This window comes from Lepeophtheirus salmonis, chromosome 4, assembly GCF_016086655.4.
Source record: "Lepeophtheirus salmonis chromosome 4, UVic_Lsal_1.4, whole genome shotgun sequence".
NCBI classification, from domain to species: Eukaryota; Metazoa; Arthropoda; class Copepoda; order Siphonostomatoida; family Caligidae; genus Lepeophtheirus; species Lepeophtheirus salmonis.
The window spans coordinates 5,264,201-5,291,406 of record NC_052134.2 but is presented as its reverse complement, the minus strand read 5'-3'; the positions used below and the strand labels follow the sequence as shown (position 1 = coordinate 5,291,406).

The following is a 27,206-nucleotide window of genomic DNA, read 5'->3' as shown; positions in this document are numbered from 1 at the left end:
GAAAATGACAGTGTAGGAGGAAAAATCTATATGTCCTCCGTAGGTCTTTCATTCGATTATTCTGTCTTTTTATGGAACTCCTTAGTTCTTATAGAAGTATCGATGATTCTGTAGAAGTTATGAAGTAGTTTGTGTCTTTTTGAACATGGAGGCAATTATTCTCGAGGTCAAAAGTCACTATCGCAGATATAGTTAAGAAAGGGGATCTGAACAATGAAGGATCCTTCAATTAAAGGAGATGATATCCGCTTAATGAAGAATAAAAAAGAGCGAGATCAATTTAACAGAACATGAAGAGAGGATCTGAAGTCGTGCGGATTGGATATTTAAATAAAAATATGAATTCCTAGGAAGGGGAAAGATAACCAGATGCGGATCTGGTTAATAGATCATTCGTACGAAAAATCTATACAAATGACGATGAATGAAATTTCTTCCACTTCTCTTCTCTCGCCTCCTTTCTTCTACTGAGTAATTCATACAAAGAAGGATATAAGGGGCTCAGATAAACATAATATTTATATACATTTTATAAAGAAATTCTTGATGGATGTTGGTTTCTGTTGCCGTTGCCTTTATTTAACTATAAAGTAATTATTCCTCAAATTATTCCTTTAAAACTTTTTTTCTCAAAATTTGATGATTGCATATAAATCTATTTTAAAATTAAGCAAAAAATAATTCACTTTTATGTGAATTATTGATTTGTTTCATTTTCAAAAGTTGGGTCAAACCTATAGAAAGGGTAAAAAATAAATAAACTCGAAAATTCTCGAAAACAAGATTTGGTACGACAAAAATAATTACATATTACTTATTACTTATTAGATAGTGAAGTACTACAAGGATTGTATATGGAATTAAGAAGATTTTTGTAAAGTAAAATTTTGTCAGCTTAATTGTATTATATAATGATGTCCTTTTTTTGCTCTTCAAATATCAACTGCTTTTATTTTGTTCTTAGATGAATGTATAGCTGGTGACTAGATATGATATTGGTTAATTATTGATATTTTAATCGTTATTATTTGAAGACAAACATCATTTCTTTATTATACGCTGGAATTTGTTCACTTGCATTTTCTGGGGATGCACAGAAACGTATTGTTCTTAGTAAAGATATAACGACAACAATTCTTCTCTCTCTTCAATTCTTTAACCACGACTCCATTCTGAAAAAAGAATACATAGTCAAGTTAATTTTTTTAAATCTACATAATGATGTATTACCGTTGGTTCATAAAATGACACAGGTGATGCATTGGATTCAGCGAAGAAACTAAAAGGATCTTTTTCTGTCTTGTTAGCTATATCAGCGGAAGTAATTAATCCATAAGAATTCTTCACTAAAAAAGTCTTATCCTCCTCGTCTTGAGTTAAGAAATCATAAAGAGATTTATATTTGGTTGTGGAGAGTATTGGGGCCTCAGTTACATTTTTATCTTCCTCTCCATCCACACTGGTTGTATTGACTGTAGTTGAGAGAACGTTTGAAATGGATTCTTTTGTGGGAACATCATTCCTTGTTTGATTGTTTTCATCATATGAAGAATTATTATAATTAATCGTAGGCGTTTTGAGTATTGAAGGCTCCTCCTCAGTTGAAATCCTTTCAGTCACATTAATATCGACTGCATGATTTAAGAGCGGATAAAAACTGAATAGAAGTATTATTGTGTCCATGAACATGTTGAAAAACTTACTATGAAGATACTATTAACATCGTAATACGCATTAGCATTGAAGGTATTGAGTATACTCAATTTTATGGTTTTTTTTATTATTATTAGAGGTTTGTTTGTTAGCATCATTTAATAAGGTCTGCGAGAGAATAGTCATTCTTCATATATTTATGATGAGTATTTTTCATAATAGGTAGTAATGGTAATAATTTATAGATTTTTATACAATTTATTTCTTAATTAGTTAAGTAAAAATTTGAATCCGTTTTTAAGGATGTGACCATATTAATGAGTTTGTGTTGGAAAGGGAGTTGCTTTTATTTTAAAGACTAAGGCCAATCTATAACTATAAAGGGGGTCTTACATTTTGGACCTTACTATACACTTGTTGCTATGAAAAAAAAACACATCTATCTACAAATATATAGCTACGTTTATTAATATTTATAAAACCGTAGACTAATATTAATTACTTTGAGCATGGGCACTTAAAGAGATTTAAACTTTTTAGTTTCTTTAAGAGTACTATATACAACTCCCTGCTTTGAGTCATTTATGAAAAATTTTCAATGTAGTTTCTTTAGAAAGGGGATATACATCATTGTATTAATATTAAATATACTTTTGTAATAAAAACCATCAGTAAAAGAGAAATCAATAATATATTTAGAATATGTGGATATCTATATATTAAATGTGAATGTCTTGATGTGAGTGTGTGTAATGTCCGAACCAATGGATGGAGTTTTCTAAAATTATTCATGTAGATTCATATTGCTCCAGAAACGGTTCTGGTGACATTTTTTTTTTTTTTTTTGGTCTTCGGGCCCATGGCGGCCTTTAAATAACATTTTTTATCAATTTGCCTATACAATATGAGGGCAAGGGTGTATCTTGGATATTGGACGGATTCTTTGATGCTCAGGGAAGCGGTGGTTGAAGATTTTAAACTACCTTAGGGACCATCATCCCAAAAACCGTGCGCGTAGGTGTATTATGGTATATTTGAAGAGGTTCTTGGTGTTTAGTAACACGGCAGTGGTAGAGTTTAAACTTCCTTGAGGGGCAGTACTTCACCTGTACAACAAGAGGGCCGGGGTTTATTTTGGATATTAGGAGGGTTTTTTATGCTACGGGAGGGATAGTGAAATTTAACTTAACTCGGGCCCAGCGTTCGACTGGACACCCTGTGGGCGGGGTTGTATTCTAGCATATTAGAAGGGGTTATTGGTGCTTAGAAATGAGGTGGCGTTGCAGTTTAAACTTCCTTGAGGACCGTTACTTCACCTTTACAACCTGAGGAGTGGAGTGCATTTTATGTGATTTCCTCCCGCCTGTCATCAATTAAACGAAATTACAGTTACCTTATCATATATAGATCTTTATTACTATTTACGACTGACCACCTATTAGTGTTGTGTCGGTCCTTATTTAGGACTGGGGACGGGGGTCCAGTACAGTTTGACTTGTCAGTCCATAAAGAAGGCAAAATCGATCCCTCGTGACGTCAATGAGTGTGTTCTTCCTCCTTTTAATTATTCCGTTATATAATAATAAATTATATAACTAAGTAGCAATATAATATGTTCGTATTATATTATATTATAATGAAAAATAGAATATTTTTTTCAAGATATGTCTGTACAATAATCTTATTACATATTTCATATATCTTATTTGACTCAATAAACCATCGATATTTATATTAACAATTCCAAGGACTGGTCCCAAAGAAATGGTACCGGACAAATAAAGACCGACACAAAACTACCACACATTATATATATTCAATAAAAATAACGAAAATACAAGTTTTTTTTCCTCTCCTCCCGATCCCTGATAGCGGGTATACTTCTGCTTAAGCATTTAACTTCTACAAGAAATACTGTAGCAGTTACAGTATTCCATGACTTCTAGCTACATTTTGTTGTATATTACTTGTTAGGAAGGTTCATAGGTGCTCTTGGAAAGGGGCCGCGGAGAAATTAACTTGCATCGGACCCAACAGTTAACCCCTCAACCCGTGGGATAGGGTGTACTATAGTCTATATAATGGTCCATCTAGCGGTTGCATTTTTAACTACCACTTTTTTGACATCTGACAGCTGTAGTAACATTCTCATTGTGTCTAATATTTTGTAAAAGGTCTCTGGTTTACGAAATGGTTAAGTTTACGCTCGAAGAAAATTGGGATATACTGAAGACTTACTTCCAAAATGGAGAGTCTTCAAACGAAACTGCAAGAAAATTACGTCGGTCGAAATAAAGCGCCTTCCAGGCAGTTTGTGGATAAATTTGTGAAGCGTGTGCACGAAATTGGTTCGTTAATGGATAAAACAATGCTTTCCCGTGCTCGTCCAGTGCACTCAATCGCTGCTGTTGCCAAAAGCGAAAAAATGAGCAAGGAGCTGCCGTTACGGTCAATGGTGAGCGCTATCGGGCCATGTTGGAAGATTTTTTGTTTTCCCAAATGGAAAAGGAAAACATCGACGACATTTGGTTCCAAAAGGAAGGCGATACCTGCCACACAGACAACGTTACAATGGATATTTTGCGCACTGTCTTCGACAATCGCATCATAAGCCGAAACGGCAACATCAACTGGCCACCTCGTAGCTGCAATTTGACTCCGTTGGACTATTTTTTTGTGGGAAACCGTCAAGGATAAATGTTACGCCAACCATCCAGAGACGATTGACGATTTGAATCACAAAATTGGAGTCGCCATTGCAGCTATTGAAGCTCACACAATCGAAAATGTATTGAAAAATTGGGTCGACAGAATGGGCTACTGTAAGGCCAGCCACGGCGGTTATATGAATGAAATGGTGTTTCATCATTAGCCGGAATGTTGAGGCTTTCAAATTTTAAAAAAACTATTGAAAAATATCAAATCTGTCTTATTTTTATTGCAATATCAAAAGGAAAAAGTTTTGTGGGCCACTCTTTATTAGAAGAGTTCCTTGATACTTAGAAACACGGAGGTGGTACAGTTTAAACTGTATTTTGACCCCGCCCTTCACCTGTACAATACGATCTCCGGGGAGTTAGTTTTGGATATTAGGAGGGAAGCAGCGGTGGACAATTTATACATGATTCGAGCTCAACAGTTCACCTGCACAACCCGTGGACTAGGGTGTATTATAGCATACTTGAAGGGTTTCTTGGTGCCTAGAAACGTGGTGTCCGTAGAGTTTAAACTGTATTTTGTCCCAGTAATTAACCTGTACAGAGAGCCAGGATATATATTTTGAGATATTATGAGGTTTCCTAGATGCTCCGGCAAGCGACTGCAAGTTCGGCATCAGACCCAGAATAAAGCAACTACTTCTCATCGAGTAAAAGAAGAGTCCCCATATAATGCCAATTTATTAGTATACTCATACTTATAAAGCCAAAATGAGAATTATTTTAATAATTTTAAGGGGTTTATTTTTTGTTTTATATAAAGCAGATTAGTTCTATATTAAATTTAATTTCATAATGTTCTGGGTAACACTGGGCAAATCTACTCTAGTTACGTATTAAAAATGAAATGATCATGTGAAAAACTTAAACCAACGATAAGATCTTAATTTGTCATTTATCTTGAATTATACAGTTCAATGAAATTATCTTACTAGCAGAACCAAATATGATTCCTTGAACAATTTGTAATAAAGAGCAGTAATAGTTATACATCTGATAATATTATGAAAGATTTTGCAACTATATAGCTACTCCCCCTGACAATAATCACAATAAAGAAATAATATTTGCATTTCCAAAATAAAGCTGAAGGAATCAATAAGATCAAAAAATAAATAACGGATAAAATAGGGAAAAGTCGTTCTTAATTAATTTTTCCCTCTGAGTTTCTTAACCAATTTTTAAAAAAACAAATTTTAAGTGTTTCCTTATTCCTCATTTAAAAAAAAAAAACTTTTCATTTAAATACTCACAGTGACGAGAACTAGAACTTCACGAGAACTTCATCGAAGATCTTTAGAGCATAGATTCTTAATTATCTCCTTTAGATATAATTTTGCGTGATCAGTCAAGGACTACTAGAACAAAAGGACTAGAGACAGAAAAAAATCAGCCGCAGTCCCATTTTCATGTTTTGTTCTATGAAATTATATTTTACTGATGGAATTGTTTATGTTTTTTGGACTTCGAAACTCATATATTGTTGTTCTTAGCCTAAAATGCTGGAGACGATTACACGTACGAAAACTTGAAAGCTTAGTTGAATTATATTTACTATTTAGAATGAGTAATTAATAATTATTTAAGGAGTATGAAGGGGATCTATAATAATAGTGTAGATATAAAATGAATCATAAGTCAGGAGAATTATCAATATAGGTATATTATAGGTAATTATGTATTAAAAATATATCTTTATATTTGGTTTCTTACATTGCATGATTGCACTATGTAGGTTTTATTCATGATAACTAGGGGAAATATGTAGCGGCCTCATCCATCAGTAGATATTTAATTTTTGCGTTCAAATTTCCCTATAAAAAAGAATGGATAACGTTATCGCAGTTGATTTATTTATTGTATCACTTTTTTTTAATACATACAATTGATACTGAATTGAAGTGCTCGGGATAGTAATCAATCATTTTCGATCACCAGAATTAGGAAACAAAATGTTTACTTCAGAGATAAAAGTGTTGGTATGTTCGAACTATTTAGGAGGATAGACTCAGACCTTATCTATTTTGTTTAGACCATGAGCGAGTGACATGCAACATTATGGGAAAATGTTGTTTAAGGTTTTTGACTGCTTTTATACAATAAGCTGCAAAATCGATAATGAAAACCTTCAGTCTTTCACTATATAAATCGTAGCCCAAAACGTTGGTAAGACTTTTGACTTCAATGCTTGTAATTTTTCTATTGTCAGCCTTCTTAATATCTTCCAAATTGATTAAATAAGGGCAACCTATCAACACTGCAGTGATGGATCGTAGTTTCGTCTAAGAAAAGAAAATTATCATTTCTTACAAGTTTTTTTAAATCTTTGACAACAATAATTTACTTGGGGACTTCATTGACTTTGTGATGGGGTAGCGCGAAGGAATGGCTTTGCCAGTATAAAGGTCCATTAATTTTAAAAGATTTGGAGGACCTGTTCATATCCGATATAAAATTAATATTTATGAATAACAATCATAAAATGAAATATAATTCTTATATTTATTTGATCCCCTTACATGTATAGTATTTTATTATAAACAAGTTAGAATTATTCATAAGAAAAATAAGTAATAACGGAATTGGAGGTACAATGTTACTTAAAATAAATACACTAAAAAATAATCTACCCATATTTTACGTATTATACTTCACACTAATGTAAATAATCTTTTATTTTATAGTAAGGAAGACTGCAAGCAATAAAATCAATTCAAAGTTTTTATTTTAAATTGGACATCAGTTTTATTTAATTTTTTATCAATATCCATCCCTATTATAATTTCTTTAAATTAGGGGTTTTTTTTTGGGGTCTTGATGATGACGCTAGAATTGTTCTTTGGCGTCCTAGATAATAGTGAATTTGATCTTTGTAATCACAATTTTTTAATAAAGAAGCAAATAGGATTTCAATTTTCAGAGGACATGTCTGTTTAATGTGTGTAATATCAAGGATTCATATCGTCAACTTTTCCCATGCCTTTATTGAGAGCTTTACCATTTTAGGGCAAAACTATCCAGGACTGGATCCCCCAAATTTGATAAGTTATTCAAACTTAATAAAACTGAGTAAGATAATGAATTAATATTGTGTAGCTATTCTTGGGTTATACAACATTGTATGGGAACTTATGATAAAAAGTCTTTGTTGCACTAAGACTAGAGTTTAGGACCGACTTCGAAGTAATTCTTGCCAATTTTTTTACTAGATACGGAGTAGGATTTATGTTTACTTCCTTTCTAGCCCTCTCAGGACTGCTCAGAGCTAATATATTAAAACGTCATGACAGCTATGCTGCTCTTCTGGAAAAGATTCCTGAAATTGTCATGTTAATTTTCCTGGTTTTTTAGCATACCAGTATTTTCATCACTGTATATTATAAAATATGTATTTGAATAAGTTGTGGTATGACGTCATGTCATAGAAATGTTATCATGTGATAATGACGAGTGATGTCAAATTTGACTAACTGCAAAATGTCGAAGCTGTTCCTTGGACGATCTCTATCCTCAGGAGTGCTGCAAACTAAGTTATGTGAGAATATTATCTTTTCTAAGCAAGGAATAGACACTTTCAGGGAGGCCGTGTCCTCCAAATCTCTACCTAAATTCAGAAAGGTAAACAAATTAGAAAAAGGGATCACGAACTACTCCGTCCTTGTTCCTTTTGTGAGCCCCAATGGCAAAGAAGAAGAGCTTCATTTGCTCTACACTAAAAGAGCAGCATTTTTGAGGTCTCATTCCAGGGAAATATGTTTTCCTGGGGGTAAAGTCGAAGAGAATGAAACATTAGAAATAGCTGCATTGAGGGAGACAAGAGAAGAACTCTCCATTCCTGAGGAGTCTGTTCAAATCATTGCGTCTCTTCAACCTGTTCCGACACGAAAAGGTGTGAAATATGTAAATGTTAATTTGATTAAAGCGTTGCAAGACATGCTCTAGGCTATGTATTTATTTTTAAGCAAGAAATGGAATTAAGGCTGGATATGAATGAATTATCCTTTTGGGAAAATTACATTTTAGCCTTTGTTGAAAAAGAAACAAATATCATACCTTACTTTATATAATTATGCACAAACCCGTTTCAACACTGATCGAAATGAGTAAAGAAGGATTAACAGTAACAAATCCCATTCCAAACTATATTGAAAAGTGAATATTGGTATTTTAAAGATTTATCAAAAATTTACATTTGATTATACATTTTCTTTTTGTAACATCTATAGATATGTATTCCCTATAAGCATGGTAACATCCTACTTTCTTTTCTCAAGGAGTTATCAGGCTACATATACGTTACTTCTTCAATCAAGCTATTTGTTAACGATAGATTCACAAATAATTGTTAATGTTTTTATTAAGTAAAATATTTACCTACTGCTCAATGCTGTAATCCCGATTTTGTTATTGGTCACCCCGATTAGAGTGACTGTGGATGACTCATCATTAATTAGGTCCATATATACTAGTAATAGGGTCCTAATACTCCCGGTGTTTATGGTACTGCTATGCAAAAAGCAAAATAAAAGTTGATTGTTTTACATAGTAAGACTTGAATAACCTACATCAATTTTAAGTTCCTAGAATTTAGATAGTATATAATATTTTTCACACTATGGCGTTGATACTGGATCCATAACAAGAAATATCATAATATATGCCTACACGTTTAACCTCAAAAATAGAATCTAAAGTTAAAAATTCATTAAATCAATTAATATGCAAATGAATGTTAGGTATTTGTCCATTAAGCTATTACTAATTAACAAATCTGAATCAATTAATTATGATTCCGTTATTACTTGTCTCTTCTATAAAAATTCTAGTAATATTTCATTTCCACCTTTTTTTAGCAAAGAAAATTGTACACAATCAGCAAGTCATCCATAGATTATAATTTAACGAGGTACACTTATTATAAGATTATAAATGTATTCATTTATTGGCTATGATCTTGTACACCCATAAGTTATTTGATTTTTTGTGAAGAAAGATTAACCTTAAAAATATAGATCAAATATTCTTGGCAATTATGCGTATGTTGTAGCACAAGGCAGTGGCAAAATTAGAGTAGATCAACGATATTTCCTTTCTTTGTCCCAGATAAACATTTGGTAATGTGAACTAAGGACATTGTGTAGATAGTCTTGTATTCTACTCAATGCTGATATAATATTACTTATAATATGAAGGACTGTAATACTTATTGACATACTTTAAAAAAAAATTAACCGGATGTAAAGTTTGCCTCTTTACAACCTTGGTTTATTCTTTTATTGAAACACAAAAATTATAGAGAAAGTATTAATCAGGGAATTGTTTTTAACCATTGAATTCCTCAAAGTTCCACATCAAAATTATTCATCCTAATTACTACAAAAATATATTTGTATTTCTAGGGAAAGGGATCGTCACACCCCTGGTTGGGATTGTTAAGGACATAACTACTATAAAACCATGCACTGAAGAGGTTGAAAGGACCATATTAGTCCCCCTATCGGAACTAATAGATGAATCTACTTTGGGATACACTCAGTTCAAGTTTAATGAGAACAGTGGCGGTTACTCTCTTCCAGTCTATAGAACCAATTCTCAAGACCGAATATGGGGAATGACTGCTATAATGACTTATCAAGTACTGACCACATTGTTAAATAGAAATTTATATCGTCACCGCATCCCATATCAACCCCCTTATTGATCATACACATTTTGAATACAGACAATCAATCAACTTTGTGCAAATTTTTGATTCCTTATTCACTTACCGACAAAATAACCGGAGTACAATAAGGAATGTGCTCCTTGGTTGATAATGGTTTTATTCTAATCTATGTTTGATTTATTAGGACCAAGTGTATGTATATAGGAACCATGTACCACTTTTTGACACTCATCATTGATTTAATTGCCGAATTCATTAAAAATACATTTTGCAACATAGAATTCTTTCCTTCTTTAACTGTAGTATACATATAGGATCTAATAACAGTCTGAATTCAAGGGCTATTCACAATCAGGTAATTCATGAAACATATATTATGATTAAACAAAGTCAAATATTGAAAAAAGCGTTGCATTTCAGTAGAAATTTGACACTAGCTCCGCATATTACTTCATAGGTTCATTAATTTACTGGCTTAAGTAGAGTGCAATAGCAATTACTTGAAGATCGTCGGAGACGAGACATGTCAATGAAAAAAGGGGAAGTTATGCTCGTATACTTAGTTAAAAATGTGTCATTGCTACGCCTCAATAAAAATATGATAAAATGTTACTGGAATAACAAGGGTAAAAGGAATGAATGAACCATTAAACAGTAAAGCAATTATTTTTATAGTAATAATCATACTCTGAGAAAGCTATAAAACTGAGAATACGTTTGGTGAAGATGAGAAAAAGTTATGAAAACACCATCATTTTCTATCAAAATGCATTTATTCACTTTTTAAGCTAAAAATGTGAAAAATAAATTAAGAAATTAATTTTAGTAAAGGTAATCTGATATATAAATATAAATAATCTCCCATTATAATTGTTTGCGCATACGTATTAAGTTTTTTAAAGGGAATAGTACTAGTAAAATATTCAATTGGAAACTTATAATAATCAAGGGAGTTGGAGCTAATAAATCGACTTTTTCTTTATAATAATAAAAAAAAAACACATTGGAAATGAACTTTTTTTCCTCTCTCTAGAATTATCATAAACGTACAAAAAAAAAAAAAAAAGTTTTCTATTGTATATAATATATATATTAAATATGCTCTTTAATCTTCATACTTTTTTTGTAGTATTATTTAAAAACAATGTCGTATACCGTAAAGAATATTTAAAATAGAAATCATCTGAGGCATTAACAATAATTTGATCCATCCTCGGATGCTGCAGATAAATATTCATTCGTTTTTAGTTCTTATCTGAAAAAAAAAAAAAAAAAAATTGATACAAATGAAATCACAAAAAAGGAGAAATTAATTGTAGAAGTAATAATGTCTTACGTACTAAACGATTTCTAAAAAAGCCAAATTATCTTGATAGACAACATATGATTCGAATAACAATTGTATTTTAATTATAATACTTATAAGAGCATATGTTATTTTCGTTCACAGAAAACATATCATGAAGAAAAAATAAAATAACGCACACATTACGTGGTCTACTCTTTAATATGTAAAAAGGTTTTCACCCTTAAAACTAGTTACAGGGTGACAAGGCGGGCAGGCACCCGTATAAGGTTTTTGGTTAAAAGCTATAAAAAAACAAACCCATTCCATCTACAACAACATTCATAAATTCAAGGACATGAAGAATAAGGAAGTCCTTACTACTTAACTTGCCACTTCATTGCCCAAAAAAAGTAGCGCTATCCCGAGTAATATGATGACGACTTTATCAGTATCATGAATGAAGTTTCAGAGCGTTAATTAAAGGTATTTAAAAGCACAAGAGCAAATAAAATGAAGTAGAACAAGGGTATGAAACTGTCAGAATAGGAGTGACTCATTTGTTGTCATGAAAAGAAGAGCATGACTAATAATAGTAGTTGATGATTACCTCGGACTTGATGATTAGGGGTCTGTCGACAATTGAATAACTTGAGTTATGTGGGGGTATTGAGAGTTGGGTGGGAAGAATGGGGGCGACGGGAGGCGGACATGAATGACGCGATGGTTTGTATTTTAGTATCCTACGGAAATGAGGTAATCTCCGAGTTTTTCCGTGACTGAGGCGGCTTGTTCGGGTATGACTGGCGTTTCGTAGACGCTGAGGATGATGGCTGTGGGAAGAGAGGAGAAAGAGAGTTATGGCGAGCAAGCCAGAGGAGCCTTACCTTGCGTAGTCTTCATGCAGTGAATGCCGCCCTTTCCCTTTTTAGCGCGCACGACCCGATCCGTGGATGAGATGTACATGTACTTGGTGCCAGCGATGACAATGCCATTTTGAGCCAGCATCTCCGCACTGCCGTACATGGAAGCCAGCGTCTTGAGCTCAGCAGCTGTAACCTGGTAGGCAGAGAAAATCAATCAATTAACAACACTCCTCTGGGAAAAGGATAGGAATCTCATGCAAACTTACTGCGAACCCCAAGCTCTGTGCCCAAATGTTTCCATCATGGCCACAGATAACAGCCTGGGTCACCATTTTGGTGGCAACGAGTTGCTCCTGCACGTAGGATTCCCAAGACATGATGATGGATTCGTAATAAACTACTACTTTAGAATTCTATTCAAACAAGGAATGGATCACTGCAAACTCAAGAAAGAGAGACTTCAACAACGAACGTCCTTTCTTGCCTCCTCCTTTTTATTCTTTAACAAACGGGTTATCTGAGATTCAATTCTAGTCGCTTCTTTTTCCTTTTTTCTATGTAATAAGTGTCTTTTAAGCAAATCTTCCGGGAGTCTCAGGACCGGAGGTGGAAAGGGAAGGAACTCAACTAACACACACACACTCAACAAGAAAAAAAGAACAAAAAATTGAAAATCAAAAAAGAAAGAAAAAGGCGGATTCGGCCAGCGATTCAACCAATGGGAGGGAGAGGAGGAAGGAAGGACACAGTCACCTAGATAGAGTAGGAATAAAATCAACTGCTTCAAGTCAGCAGTAGCTCACACTCCTTCTTTTGACTTGTTTTATTTCTACATAAGACCGGGCGTGACTCACCGGAAAATAAGTACATTTGAAGAGAGGAGGAGGGGGAGAAGCGCGGAGAGGAGGGGATCCACAGGAGTACCAAATGATGCCTTACTCATTCTTTCATAATCATTACAACTTCGCAAAATTCCCTGAGTAAAGGAGAAAGAAAATGGGATTCCCCTTTCTTCATAAGATAAAAACTCAGGTTACGACGACGACTTATGTTTCCTGTTCTAGTTACAAATATAATAATGTATATATGTTTGCCTTTCCAAAGTAGTAAGTGGGGTGGGCGTTCCCCTTTGTTGTCTATAAATGTAACATGACTTAAAAGTAACACACATGCTTCAAGATGAGGTTCTCCGACCTCAGAAGAAAGCCGACCCCGGTCTTATTGTTTAAAACTAAATTTGGCAGTGATTCAAGCCGGTAGAACATTCACCTCATATGGAGGATCCCATGATGATCAGTAAATGATGTCATTTTTAGTTCAATTGCATAAAAATAGAGCAGACAATCAGGGGTGGGTCTTATTAGTTGCCCACATACATATTATATGTTCGTGATGTGCGTATACCGACGATAACAATTGAAATAAGACACATTACATGCATAATATATTATATTAATAATATGTCGTTGATAAAATTATAATTCACAATATGTGGTCCCTTAAAGGAGGTAATCCTTGTGTTGAGTGTCACTTTTGGAAAACTATACGTTCCAAAATTAGGCTACAAGACATAACCGTTTTTATATTTTCCAAATATGATTTTGCAAGTAATTCATTAATAACATGATTTAAAATGGAATTAAAGAATAATGCTGACAAGGTCAAGTACGTACTCTCATACCCCTTTTTTTTAAAAAAAGAGGAAAGTGAATAATAATTAAGTATAAAGCTGCTTTGAAGTATGTGTAACATATTTATTACCTACTATGCCTTTCAATTGTTCATTAACAAAATCAGAAAAACAAACAAACAGTATATAGTGAAAGGGAGAGTTTGTTAATGTCACATAGTAAAAAGTTATAAATAACTTATAATGCTTTATGTATTTTCTCATAAAGAAGATATTTGAAATATTTATATAATATGCAAATATTAGTGAGATTTCACGAGATTAAATGTATTTGTTTCAGTACATATGTACTGTCATCATTAACATATGTTGTATAATTACTTAGGATTTGTCCATTACATATTTTTTGTTGGGTTGTATGAATAACTGGTTGTCAGATCCATTGCTTTTGTATTGTACTTTTTATGCCTTTATAAAATTATGTATTATATTATATAAAACATGGCGTTAGATTAAGAGTCATTCCTGTAGCTTGAGAAACAACCTCAGATGAACTATGCATACAATTAAGATATTTCAAAATAAATAGTACATTTAAAACAAGTAACACTATGTATAGCAGGATAACAAGTAACTTAGTGTGTGGTGTAACCGTTTTTATCAAGGAAGAACGTATGTCACACTGTTGTCTTAATATTATTTTGTATCATATATATAAGTATGTTTATATTCATAAGAACTGTAATTTCAAAGTGGGGGAGGCTAGTAAAGAAACATAGGCACGGTTATGCACAGGAAATTAGATAAAACGATACTTTATGAATATGTATTGTAACAAGAGTAAATATGATTAATAAGAATACTGATTAAGCACCATGGAAAAATTATTTGAATAATATCAAAGTAATATCAACAATACTCGTGAAAGCCATTCGTTCCCATGTATTTACTAAATATCAGAGTTATTAGTCATTTTATGTACCACTCAAATACTGGGCAGATGCTCCTTGCAAAACTATTACCTATTATATATTATGTAGACTTACAGAAGAAGGTAAGTACTAGTAACATGACCATACACAGATTGAAAATTGGTGTCTTGTATTGATGTTGAGGAAAGGTAGGCAAATGACTAATTCATAGACAGTGATATTGTTGCATAAGTGGTCATCGTTTTCAGGTAGAGTTTTGAAATTCATATAACTCAAAAATGGAGACAACGTACTGCATTGATTACATGATTTTTCTTTTATCCTGATGTCAGCTATACTCTACAACTTATAGTGTTATCCTCATCATCATTTATGACATCAATTATACATAAATACCTTACATTTTTTAAAGACAAGATATAACTTTTATGGCTCAAATGTCTTCATCACATTAAAAACAGATACCCTCAGTCAATAGCATAATATTTCTTCTGTCAATATTGAAATAATAATATTATTATTCCCCTATAATACTACTAGCTACTCACAGATTGCACACACAAAGGCTATTATACAACATTTTGCATCCAAAGTGTGAAATGATAGATTTTTGTCTATAAAGTCCTACTTTACGATAATAATAATTATTGGAAACGGAAATCAAATATTTTTACTTTTTATTTGCTTTAAAAAAAATCAAAACATTCGATTAGAAATTATCTCCTAAAAATTGAGTTGGTTAGTTGCTTCATTTTTAAGGTCTGTTTTATGGTCTTCCAGCATGGGTCTGGATTCGTAGACAGCAGTCACGACACCCACACGATTTGATTTAATAAAGTCTCCTTTTAAACCAATGTAAAAAATCTTTGAGGAGTCCCTATTTCCTTGATTTGAAGGAAAATGTATGGATAAATGTTCAACTGAAGAAAACGTTACAGCCCTACAAAATACAAAGAAAACAATTCATGTATAAATAATTAATTATAATTAAAAAATTATGAAATGGAAGCATGATTACATACTTTGTAGGGTAGGTCAAACTTCCATCCTGATCAAAGGCTAACTCAAACTCCTGATCGGATTTACCTTCAGCATCCTCGAAAGTCATAAAAGGCCTATTTTTAAACCTAAAAAATATGGGAAATTATGGTTTAAATAGTCATATATACACACGTATATAATGAGTTCGATTTACAATCTAATTCTACTAGGATTACGTCCTTCCTCTCCACCGATGACAACAATTCCTTTTAATTTAACAATTCCACTAAAAGGTACATTAAACAGTAATTCTTCATCAGCATCCGACTCAACAAACTAAGATTAAATTAAGAAAAGGGCATTCAAATGACTTATTAATAATATAATAAGTGTCAATGTCCTTACTTGATCTCTCTTTAATCGATCTTCCCATGAACGAAAAACACTTTTTCCTGAGTCTTCTGTCACCTCATTAAGAGTGGTTAACTTCTCCATATCAATTTTTTGGTATAAATTAAATTGCCCTGCTGCGTCTTCATTTATATTATCTTTGGCACAGTTACATCCTATACCAAATCATTATTAGTGCTTGCATGAAATTAATTATTACAATATACCGAGACAAATATGAAATAACACTTCATATTATGAAGTTGAAAATAAGAAAGTTAAAAATATAAATTAATTATGAAAAGATAATGAAATAATATGTTGATACAATTGTACTTGTACAGGACTCTTTATGTAATACATGCGTATAATGATACAATAGTCGGACCTTTTTTTATTTCTTTATTTCTAAAAATAAAGATCACATAGATCCCTCTTTAACTAAACATTTCATAATTATTTTTTTAAATAATATTAAGAAATTCAAATTATAATCAAGTCAAGAATCAGTAGGTGAAGGGGGGGAGGATCTATTTTCATTCTTCTTGAAATATATATAAACAAATGAAACTAATTATTAAAGTAACTAACGTCAGGGAATTTGTGTTTTTTGCAAGATGCAGATGTAAATTTGAATCCTCCTTAATGTGTACATTATATTGACTTACACAGAAGGATATACTTACATACATGTATGTTAAGGAAACAATTTAATATCACTGCAATTTGATAAGAAAAACACTAAAGTTGCTATTTTGCTCGATCAACATTAGAGCTGGGTTTTATTTGTATCATGATTCGGACTTTAGTCAAACATAAGTCTCATGCATCATGTAGGTATATTCGGTCAATCTTTGACTCTTTTTTTTATGTCATCAAACAATATCCTTCTTAAAAAAAAGTTCATCAAGAAATAGAGTATTTATTTCAGGCGTACATTTAGGAATAAAAAGAAAATGGTCGGGAAATATACCTGAAGTGTCTCTTTTATGCTTATGATATCATCATTTTTTTGTTCAAGCTTTAGAAAAGAAGTGTAATCTAGTATAAATTCGGAAAATTTTAAATACAGCTTGGACTATAAATTAATCAGGGAAAGACGTTACGTGAAAATGTTTCGAAATTAAATATAATTAAGACAATTATTTGACTTAAGAAGTAATGAATATTTTAGATGCAAGAAAAGTTCAGAAATTAAATATAAATAATTCGATTAGATTACTTATACGTAAATTTTTTTTTTGACAAAATCAGTTATATTTAATTTTGAGCCATCTTCAAGCAAACTTATATTGCTTATTTATTAAATATTCTATAAGAAAATTAACATTTAAACTAGAAAAATCAGCAAATCTTTTGAAGTTGGAATATCAGGTTTATTCTTTTAGTTTTAGTTATAATATAAAGCAATTAAAAAAAATATGAAAAATATTAGTTTCTATATACAATCCTTCCTTTTACCGGATTTTTGTATGATTAGACACATTTTATAGGAACTGTATTCAAGATAACTTAATAAATTATTTATAATTCGAATGATAGAATGTTTTTATAAGTTGTTATTATCTTAAATTTTTATCTAGACTTTTTTTTATTTCATTTCAAAATATGGCATTGAATCGAAATTATACTCAAAAACGTGTTTTAAAAATAAAATAAAAGGGTTTAAAACCCAAATTGGGCGAAAATTGTGTTGGATAATGTTATTGATGATAAGTATCAAGATATGTAATCACATTAAATCATTGTGTAAATATAGTCTATATAAGGTGAGTCAGAAGGTCTGCAACTTTGGAGTTCATTGCATTACTAAAGAACCAATGTAGGGGAGAGGGTACTGGTCCCAGGTACCGCTTTTGACTGGTGGTCCTAAAGTGTACATAATTTTGAAAAAGTTTAATTAAATACACGAAGAAGAAGTAATTATAAAAATAGAAAAAGAATTGACCTTTTTTTTAAAGGAAAAAATGAAAAGGGCGCCACACATTTATCTTTGCCCCAAAACCAGTTAACGCTAAAAACAGCCCTAAATATATGTATACATTCTGAAATGTATATTTTACATATAATTTTTACCTTCAGACCTGAAAAAATGCATAAAATTATTAGAAGGATAAATGCTACCTCTGATCCTTAATCAGACAGTCCTCATTATTTAACCTGATCTAATTTAAGGATGGCAAATTCCAAAATGTTTCAATATCAACCAAAAACAAGGGCTTGATTCATATCATATTGTATTAGAAATAATGCATTCATCTAAATACTATGTGTTACGAGGAAAGGGAGTCACGCATATTGATATAGTACACAAATAGTAGGAGAGACCGGAGACAGCTGCAATTTTTTTTGCTAAATTACCTGGAGCTGGTTTGACTTAGACATACTCAAATTTAACACAACTTAACTACATATGTTGGCTATTTTTTTTTAATCTAATAGATTAAGTATCAAAAAGTAGTTTTTTCCACAAATTACATTTGAATATGACTCGTCAAATGTCGTATCTGTCTCCGTAACAGTTAAAAAATGAACAAAATTATACAACCAAAAAATATTTTTTGAGGAATAAATAACTAAATGTTTTAAGGTGTTGAATTTTTAAATTTCAAAGTATTACAGCAGATTGAGATATAATCAAATTCATATGATGAATTACGGATCAGTATTACAGATTGGATGAATTCACTCTTATAAAACCTTTCAAGACACTGGCTTGTCTATAGAAACATGTTTGATTTGAAGTGTAAATATATAGAAAAATAACAATACATGGAAAATTGCACACTGATGAAGCTGATAAAATTATATCAACTGTTATCTAAGAAATCATTAAATATAATATTCAAATGATATAAGTTACACATAAAACAATGAAAAACGAACGACATTATAAACTATCTCAAGGATAAAATGACAAATATGATAGTTTTTTTGCCACAATAATCTGGACTATATTATTCAATTGACTTGTATTATTAATTTTGTGGCTATCGCTTTTTTATGATGTTCAAAAAAGGCCCTGTTACAACTGTCCCCAGTCTTCACCTACATTCCTTAGTTGTCCATAGACCGAATAATAAAGGAAATGCATCTTATGATAAATCATTCTAATTGAGTCATGGTTAATAATGTAAAAACTTTATATATTATAATTATTTCGGCGAAAAAAATCAGCCAACAAAACAAACATATTGAAAAATCATTTACCCTTATAAAATAATGAATTCCGTTTTCATGAATATATCTATTGCTTACCTCCCGAATGATCATGATGAGCCATGTTGTATTTATTCAATTTTTCAAGGGAAACTAGTACTAAAAGGCAAACGGCGACTAACTTTGATGTTATTATTATTGTCGTAGTGGGTCTGTGGTAGAGGTTGAGTGAATATACGGAAAATATTGAGTGTAAATAAATTTACTTCCTAGCTAAGATGACAGTTTCAAATGTTGGCATCTGACATTGTTAATATTGTAATATTGATCAAATTCTATCCATATATAGAAATAAAAGATGAACACACAATTAGAAAAATAAGATTTTATTCAAATCAAAATTAAAAGAGTACATATACTACATTGATCTGTATGAATAAATAATTTGTTTTTATTATTTTTTATATATGGTAAATTTTTCATATTAGGCTTTTTAAATCGGCACTTGCTTTGCCAGCCGTTTTGGGCATTTTTTTGGTAGTTGAGTCATCCAACTCTTTGGCTTTATAATAATGAGGAGCTACCTCAAGAAGCCATTCATTTTTTATTTCAATAACATTTCTCATATATTCTTTTGTTGTAAAGACTAGTTCATGATAGATGACCCATCGAGGCAAGTCTTCAAACATGGCAGAATTAGGATGAATCATGACACTCTGATTATGTTTGACAGTTTTATAATTTCCTCCTTTACTTAATCTTGAGGTATGATAAAAATATCCTGCAGTAACACTCTTGCATATACTTTGAACTTCGTTGGGATTTGATATGATATCAATTTCCACACGTTCCAGTAAACCTAAATTTAAATAAACATCATTTACGGGTCTTGTTATGTAATTATCCAAAATTACCTTCAAGTTGGTCTCGTATGTCTCTTGCGCGTCTCATTGACCTGAAATTAAGGAAATGAAACAAATGAATATAATTACTTATATTTTCAATCTTTAACCTGTATTGAATATAATTTTCATAACACCATTGCGTTGAATAGTCTGTGTCTCTCCATTGATTATACACATTCATCAATGTTAAATGATCTCCACCATTGACAAAAAAGTTTTTGCGAGCAGTATCAGCATGAATAATTTTATCTTTAGGACGATAGAAAATTGAGCTATTATTACTTAACATAGCTGCAATGGTTAGGATCTCATTAGAACACTTGTATTTTTCAGAGGCAATGATCATTTTAGACATCATAGGGTCGCATGGGAATTCGGCCATTCGACGACCAAGCTTTGTCAATTCTCCCATATGATTAAGTGCGCCAAGAGCGTAGAGTTGTTCCAATGCCAAAACTAAAGTTTCATGAGGAGGTGGGTCCAAAAAATCAAAATGTATAAGATCATTGATTCCTAATTACAAAAAAAAAAATGTTTACATAAACCTAGAAAACTAAATCAACTCAAAAACGCTAATCATATTACCTAAGGATTTCAACAAAAGCACAACATTACCCAAATTAACCCTCTGGATTTCAGGTACAGCATTATCATCCAACTCGTGCTGGTAAGCCCAAGCGGTGTAAAGGCGAAAACATTTCCCAGGCGCAACTCTTCCTGCTCTTCCAGCTCGTTGATTAGCAGAAGCCTTGGAGACAGGGTTGATAATAAGAGATTCCATTCCCGTTCTGGCATTATATGAATTTTGTTTGTTAAACCCCGGATCAATAACATAAATAATATTATCAATGGTCAAAGATGTTTCTGCTATGTTTGTGGCGAGAATAACTTTTCTAGCTCCTTTTGGAGTGGGTTCAAACACTTTAGCCTATTAGAACTATATGTGTAGTAACCATACACTAACATAATGATAAAAGAATAAGTAATACCTGCAAATCGGACGGTAAATTAGCATATATTGGAACTATGAGAAGTTCTTTGATTTTGGAACCCAATTTTCGAGTTCTTTCAACCAATATTTCTTGACATGTCTCAATTTCTTCTTGACCCGTCAAAAATACTAACACATCTCCAAGAGGTTGTGTTACGTGAATTTGTAATACTGTAACAACACAGGCATCAATATAGTCCGCCTCAGGTGCTTTAGTATAATAAATATCAACTGGAAACCGACGACCCGGTATACGAAAAATGGGAGCATCATCAAAAAATTCAGAAAACTTTTCTGCATCCAATGTAGCGCTACTTATCAATAATTTCAAATCAGATCGAAACCGAGATATGTCCTAATATATATTTAATTTCATAAATCAATAAAATCAAAAATATGAAAAATAATTGATTATTTACCTTAATTAGTCCAAATAAAATATCAGTGTGAAGAGTACGTTCATGAGCTTCATCGATTATCATGACAGAATAACTGGAAAGATCAGGCTCACTCAAAAACTCTCTTAACAGCATTCCGTCCGTCATGTATTTTAGAACAGTTCTTTCTGATGTGCAATCTTCAAAACGAATCGAATAGCCCACTTCATTACCTAATTTGACACCAATTTCTTCAGCAACCCGAGATGACACACTCATGGCAGCAACTCTCCTAGGCTGTGTACAACCAATTTTTTTACCATCCTTTGTAAATCCTGCTTCATACAAGTACTGAGGTATTTGAGTCGTTTTCCCTGAGCCGGTCTCCCCTTCGATGATCAAAACTTGATGCTCATTGATAGCCTCAATGAGGGATTTCTTGTAGATAAAAAAAAAATGAATTAATAAAAACCTTTAGATTTAAATAAATGAATTGTGGGTCTAAAGTACTAATGTAGCAATTGTAATATTATTGTCAGCAATTAAAGTTTTGAAGTTATCAAAGAAATTCTTAATGATGTTGCATTTGTTAAACGTAGATTTTACAGTATTTGTTAAATATGGAGAAATAAATTGGAGCTAAAAATCTACTTTTTGAGAAAAATGGTCTTGTTACACTTTTATTACACTGGGCCCACATAATATATTATACCCTAAATGGATAAACTGGGAGAGATTTTTTGGTTTCTTCAATACTCATTCTCTTTTTTTGAGTTTCATTTAGTTCAGACTCTTTTTCATCTTTTTTAGTTCCAGGCATTTTGAAGGTTTGTACAAATTCTATTTCATCATCTAAAATGTACTCATACTTTTTCTCATATTTCTTTTTAGCATCCTTAGCCCCAAAAGAAAATCTAGCATTGTTCATATGCTCTTCTTCCCATTTCCTTTGTTCATAATGGGGAGCCTTTTCTTTTTCGTCCACTTCAACATAGGAATCCAATTCATTTTTGGATCCATCCGGCATGTGGTAACGATGAACTTTCTCTACTTCCGCAGCCTTATCGTGCTCTTTACTCAAAGCCAATATCGTTTTTTTGTAATCCCTCTCTTTAATTTCTTTCTCAGTCAAGATTTCCTTTTCAAATAGGAATTCGTCATCTTGTACATCATCTTCTAATTCGACTAATTTGTCCACTTTTCGCTTTGCTAAATAAGCTCTTCTTGACTCTTTGCGAAGTTCAGGGACCATTTTGTCTTTATCAGAGGCTTCGATTTCTAATCTCTTTGCAGCTTCTGCATAAGCTCTCGAATCCGACTTCTCTGTTACTTTTCTTGTTTTTTCTTTATCTTTGGCCAACATTCGCTTGGCAAAAGCATCTCTTTCCTTGAGATCTTCTTCCCTCTCTCGCTCCATTTTGTCGATATCATCTTCCTCTATAAAGGAATGCAAATAAATAATGATAATAATTCTAATGAAACAAGTTGAGTGGAGATGTAAAATACCTTCTTGGACATCTTTCGAGGCTTTTTTCTTCTTTTTCTTCCTCTTTTTAGGGATTTCTTCGTCCTCATCAGAGAGGAGTTGATAAGCTTCGTTCTTCGACTTCTCCGCTCGTGCTGCAGCTTCCATTGCACGAGCCTCCATCCTTCGTTTCACCCCTTCTGATGGCCCTGATCTGGGTATTCTAGACCAAAGGCCCCTTACAAACTCCAAAACAAGAGGATCGCCAACATCAAGAGTCTCCGTCTTTTGTATTCGGTCTTCCAAATCCGTCTCAGATAAACTTTTGGCAGACAAATCCAAGAAAAATTCTGCAATACTCACATCGGAAATACCCGAAACTCGATGTAGTTCATCACGGATCCAATTTAACGGCGAAGTCATGTTTGATGATATATTTTAATTTTATATTCGGATTCCACCTCGTCTGTTATTGTTTACATTATTATGATAATAAATTGAAGCGCCACATGATTAAATATCGCGTAACATTATTTACATTACTATCACTCAACCACGAATATATGATTTATTTTCCTAAAGAAATGAGCACCTGAAGAAAACACATACATTTTTAATTTTAAATAAAGACGACCCACGTTTTAAACGTAATACATTTAACATTAGGGTGTGTAATATAATCATATTATTTATCTTCAACACCAAATGCTTAAAGGATTTGAATATTATTTAAAAAACGATGACAATAATAGTCTCATAGTAATTAAAAGAAAAATAGCAATTGGTGTGAATGACTTATTTGGCTATCTACCAGATAACTTCGGGCATTTTTGGATTCCTACGGGAGGAAAGGATATGTGATACAATAAAGGTGACTACGTGTTTTATTTACATAAAATTATGTTGATGGAATATTAAAAGATGATAAATATGCCAAAAAATACAACAAACGAACATAAGCACAAGAACCAATTTTTTTATGAAATGTCTCATAGCTACAGTTGGTATTTCTGTAGAGAAAACGCGTGCAAGGAGAAGGGGGGAGAAAGACTTATGGTATCATTGTTTAAAATACTTATGTGATTATCATCTGCCTGCTTTATTATGATTTTTGAGGGTATAACGAATGTATTTATTAGCAAAAGGTTTAATGAAGATATACTACGTATAATTGACTTAGACGTGTTTTATCCGTTACAGTAGATTTGAAAACGTCACACTCCATAAAATTGTAATTCATTATGAACCATGTTCTCAGAATAGTAACTAATGAAACGACAAAGTAGAGTATTTCGAAATATCTTTGAAATTCCAAGTTTAAAAAAGAAGGCTTAAATTAAATATAATCTACATACTAAAAAATAAACCATCATTCATCTATGTTAAATATACAAAATTAAACAATTGTAATCATATAACTAATAATAACAATAAATTGTAAATACAGAATATTGAAATAATAGATTGAATAATAGAAGAGACAAACTAGTTGCGAACCATCCAAAGCTACTACCCCCGTTGTTGTGACCATTAAATCATTTGTTTTCCCCCATTTAATGAGTGGTGTATCATAATTCTTGATAGTTTTAGCTAAAATATAATCATATTTTAGGATTAGATTTAAAAAAAATGAATACTTACTGTTAGATGGTACAAAATTCAGAGTTTCATTGCGCAATTTGGCGTGGATGACTCTAAACATGCTGAAAATTGTATTAACTTCACAATTTACTATGGGGGTATTTCTATAAATGACATTATTACCAACATCCTCAATTAATTAATGATGGTTCCTCGGAAAGTGAAGAATTTACCCATGTATTTCTCTATAATTTTTTTGAATGTAGGATGATTAGTAATGGATAAGGGTATATTTTATTCAGTTATCTATCGACTGACAGCATCTAATATTATATTAATATAGAATAATAAAGGCGGGCATGATAACATTCTTGATAGAAGAAGATGTATATTATTTCATCAATGATACCATAATCAACATTAATTATCAAATAAGCATCTTTGTGGGATCAAAGTTAAACTCTGACTTGATGTATTCATCATTAACTTGATTTTATAGATGAATATCCATGCAACAAATCCAACAAGCCATCTGTTTCTCATCCGGTAAGTATTTTCCAAATTCCTGGGCCTTTATTTTTAGAAATCCAGAGAGAAGGCGATGTTATTTGAGGCATTTTATTCAGTTATCTATCGACTGACAGCATCTAATATTATATTAATATAGAATAATAAAGGCGGGCATGATAACATTCTTGATAGAAGAAGATGTATATTATTTCATCAATGATACCATAATCAACATTAATTATCAAATTATCAACCTTAGCTATGAGTAAGATTGATAATTTTGTAAGAACACAAAAACGTAAAAGGAGAAGGGAAGAAATCATAAGCGCTGCAACTCCTTGGAATATTATTAGAGGCTTTGAAGCGGATATTGAGTATGGTGTCGTTGGTACCGATTTTAAACTGTCTGTAAACATGGAACTAGGTTCGAAAGGGAGAAAACATCGAATAATAATTTCAGGACAAATCATCACTCTGTATTTAGTCAAGATACTTTACCTTAAGTGAGAAAGTTGCAATTAGCCAAGAAAGCCTTCATAATGAGTGCCCCAATCAGATGACCTCTTGACGCTCCATATGAGGGTCCTTTCGAAATATTGGAGAAACATGATCAATATTTTATTTTAAACAGAAGAGGAACCCCTTTGAAACAGTCAATTAATCGCTTAAAAGTAGTTTATGTTTCCATTTGGTTTAGTATTTTGACGTTTTTATTTCATTTACTATTTAATAATCGTTATTTTACCCGTATTTCTTAATTTCAACCCGGGACGGAATAGTTCACCTATACAAGTTGATTTCACGTTTTTCCCGAGAATATTTCTTAATCTATTATTTCGTATATACTGTTTGAGTTGATTACGTATACTCGAGAATCAAACTTATGTTTGATTCATTATAAGAAGCATGTATTATTCTGGAGATACTACATATATTATATTTAATTAAAAAGAAAAAATAAATGTTTGAATATAACAAATGGCTGTTGTTGCATGTTTCCTACTGTTGTAACATGTCTCCTCCTACACTGTATCATGTCTCCTCCAGGTGTATCAAGCATCCTACTTTTGGATGGTTTTGAAAACACCAAATTTGGAATTATTTTTCTTATGTAACTATCTACGTCATGTTGCCCGAGCGTTGAGTTATATTTAAAATTAGGAAAGTTATGACAGTTTAAAAAAAATTTGGAGGAAAAATGACTTCCATAAAACTTTCCTCAAGCGAAACAACGGAGGATCCGGATAAAATATAAGCAGAAAAATTCAGATTTTATTCCTATTAATATAGTTGTTTGGTCTGCAAGTCGGACAGACTATGGGAATCCTGTTTGAACTACAGAATTTTGAAAGATCCAACAAAATGGAAAATTTTATTATTTAAAAATTGTGATCCTGGAAGAACTAAGAAAAAAAGATCTAAATCGTGATATATTTTTAAATATAGACTCACCCATCAGTGAAGAAGAAATTATGAAGTTCATCTAAGATCATGACAAAAAAATTTAAAGCCCCTGTACCTTCAGGGCTGGCTTTTGAAATTTTCAAAGGGTTTAAAAATTTACTTTCTAAAATCCCCAAAAAAGTATTTACGGAAATATTCTGGAAGGATTTTGTTCCTGAGTTCGTGAACACTGGATCCTAAGCTTTAGTCCTAAAGAAGAAGTCAAAGTATGGCAAAATTAAAGACCAGTTTTATTCCTGAATACCTCATATAAAATACTCGACTGGAATATTGAATCGAAGACTTTCCAAAACATTCCATACATTAAAAAAACGGATCAAAAAAGATTTATGGCGTCACGCCTGTTTGAGAATATACTGCTCCCTAAATAACATGGTATGGACTTATGTGAATCATCCAAGTACGCTACAGTTTTTGTCGACATCAAAAATCCATTCGATACTTTCTCACGGTTGTAGGATGTTACGCCCCGGGCCCCCAATCAAAGTAATTTGTAATGCATTTTTGGATTGAGTAGTGTAAAATGAGTGCATTTAATTGAATTTTAATATATTTTACAACAGAACATATCGAACGGTTCGAATTCATTATAATAAGAAACAACAATTTTTTCATATCAATTACTCAAATGCCAA

The 27,206-nt window shown here is 32.0% G+C and overlaps 4 protein-coding genes and 1 long non-coding RNA gene across 8 annotated transcripts; 1 reads left to right on the top strand and 4 right to left on the bottom strand.

Moving 5' to 3' along the window:
* Positions 1-553: 553 nt before the first annotated feature.
* Positions 554-9,772, bottom strand: LOC121116289 (uncharacterized). 3 transcript variants are annotated; one of them, XR_005863804.2, is made up of 5 exons: positions 8,749-9,772; positions 6,715-6,804; positions 6,254-6,652; positions 1,231-6,184; positions 554-1,172 (listed from the first exon to the last, which is right to left on the bottom strand). It is a non-coding gene; the product is annotated as an uncharacterized lncRNA (long non-coding RNA). The 3 variants fall into 3 exon arrangements; XR_011779591.1 differs by having other exon boundaries at positions 6,254-6,804; positions 8,745-9,772; XR_011779592.1 differs by having other exon boundaries at positions 1,231-6,652; positions 8,745-9,772.
* On the top strand, positions 7,725-10,316 carry LOC121116486 (nudix hydrolase 3). Its single transcript, XM_040710742.2, has 2 exons — positions 7,725-8,259; positions 9,770-10,316. Exons 1-2 carry the CDS (start codon positions 7,824-7,826, stop codon positions 10,069-10,071), a joined length of 738 nt encoding a protein of 245 aa, XP_040566676.1. The 5' UTR covers positions 7,725-7,823; the 3' UTR covers positions 10,072-10,316.
* Positions 10,317-11,123: 807 nt separating this feature from the next.
* On the bottom strand, positions 11,124-14,498 carry chic (profilin chic). Of its 2 annotated transcripts, XR_005863877.2 has the most exons (4): positions 12,453-14,498; positions 12,208-12,379; positions 11,931-12,153; positions 11,124-11,290 (listed from the first exon to the last, which is right to left on the bottom strand). XR_005863877.2 is itself a non-coding variant. In XM_040710744.2 (3 exons), the coding sequence occupies exons 1-3, from the start codon at positions 12,561-12,563 to the stop codon at positions 12,056-12,058; spliced, it is 381 nt and encodes a 126-aa protein (XP_040566678.1). In that variant the 5' UTR covers positions 12,564-12,989; the 3' UTR covers positions 11,926-12,055. The 2 variants fall into 2 exon arrangements, 1 of the variants encoding a protein (XP_040566678.1); XM_040710744.2 differs by lacking the exon at positions 11,124-11,290 and having other exon boundaries at positions 11,926-12,153; positions 12,453-12,989.
* A 910-nt stretch (positions 14,499-15,408) lies between these two features.
* Positions 15,409-19,530, bottom strand: LOC121116487 (PITH domain-containing protein 1). The gene is made up of 5 exons (XM_040710743.2): positions 19,378-19,530; positions 16,135-16,295; positions 15,944-16,065; positions 15,771-15,875; positions 15,409-15,688 (listed from the first exon to the last, which is right to left on the bottom strand). Exons 1-5 carry the CDS (start codon positions 19,400-19,402, stop codon positions 15,472-15,474), a joined length of 630 nt encoding a protein of 209 aa, XP_040566677.1. The 5' UTR covers positions 19,403-19,530; the 3' UTR covers positions 15,409-15,471.
* Positions 19,531-19,648: 118 nt separating this feature from the next.
* On the bottom strand, positions 19,649-23,515 carry l(2)37Cb (lethal (2) 37Cb). The gene is made up of 8 exons (XM_040710741.2): positions 23,058-23,515; positions 22,264-22,988; positions 21,594-21,989; positions 21,173-21,529; positions 20,769-21,111; positions 20,291-20,696; positions 20,193-20,233; positions 19,649-20,137 (listed from the first exon to the last, which is right to left on the bottom strand). Exons 1-8 carry the CDS (start codon positions 23,437-23,439, stop codon positions 19,758-19,760), a joined length of 3,030 nt encoding a protein of 1,009 aa, XP_040566675.1. The 5' UTR covers positions 23,440-23,515; the 3' UTR covers positions 19,649-19,757.
* Between the last annotated feature and the right edge of the window lie 3,691 nt (positions 23,516-27,206).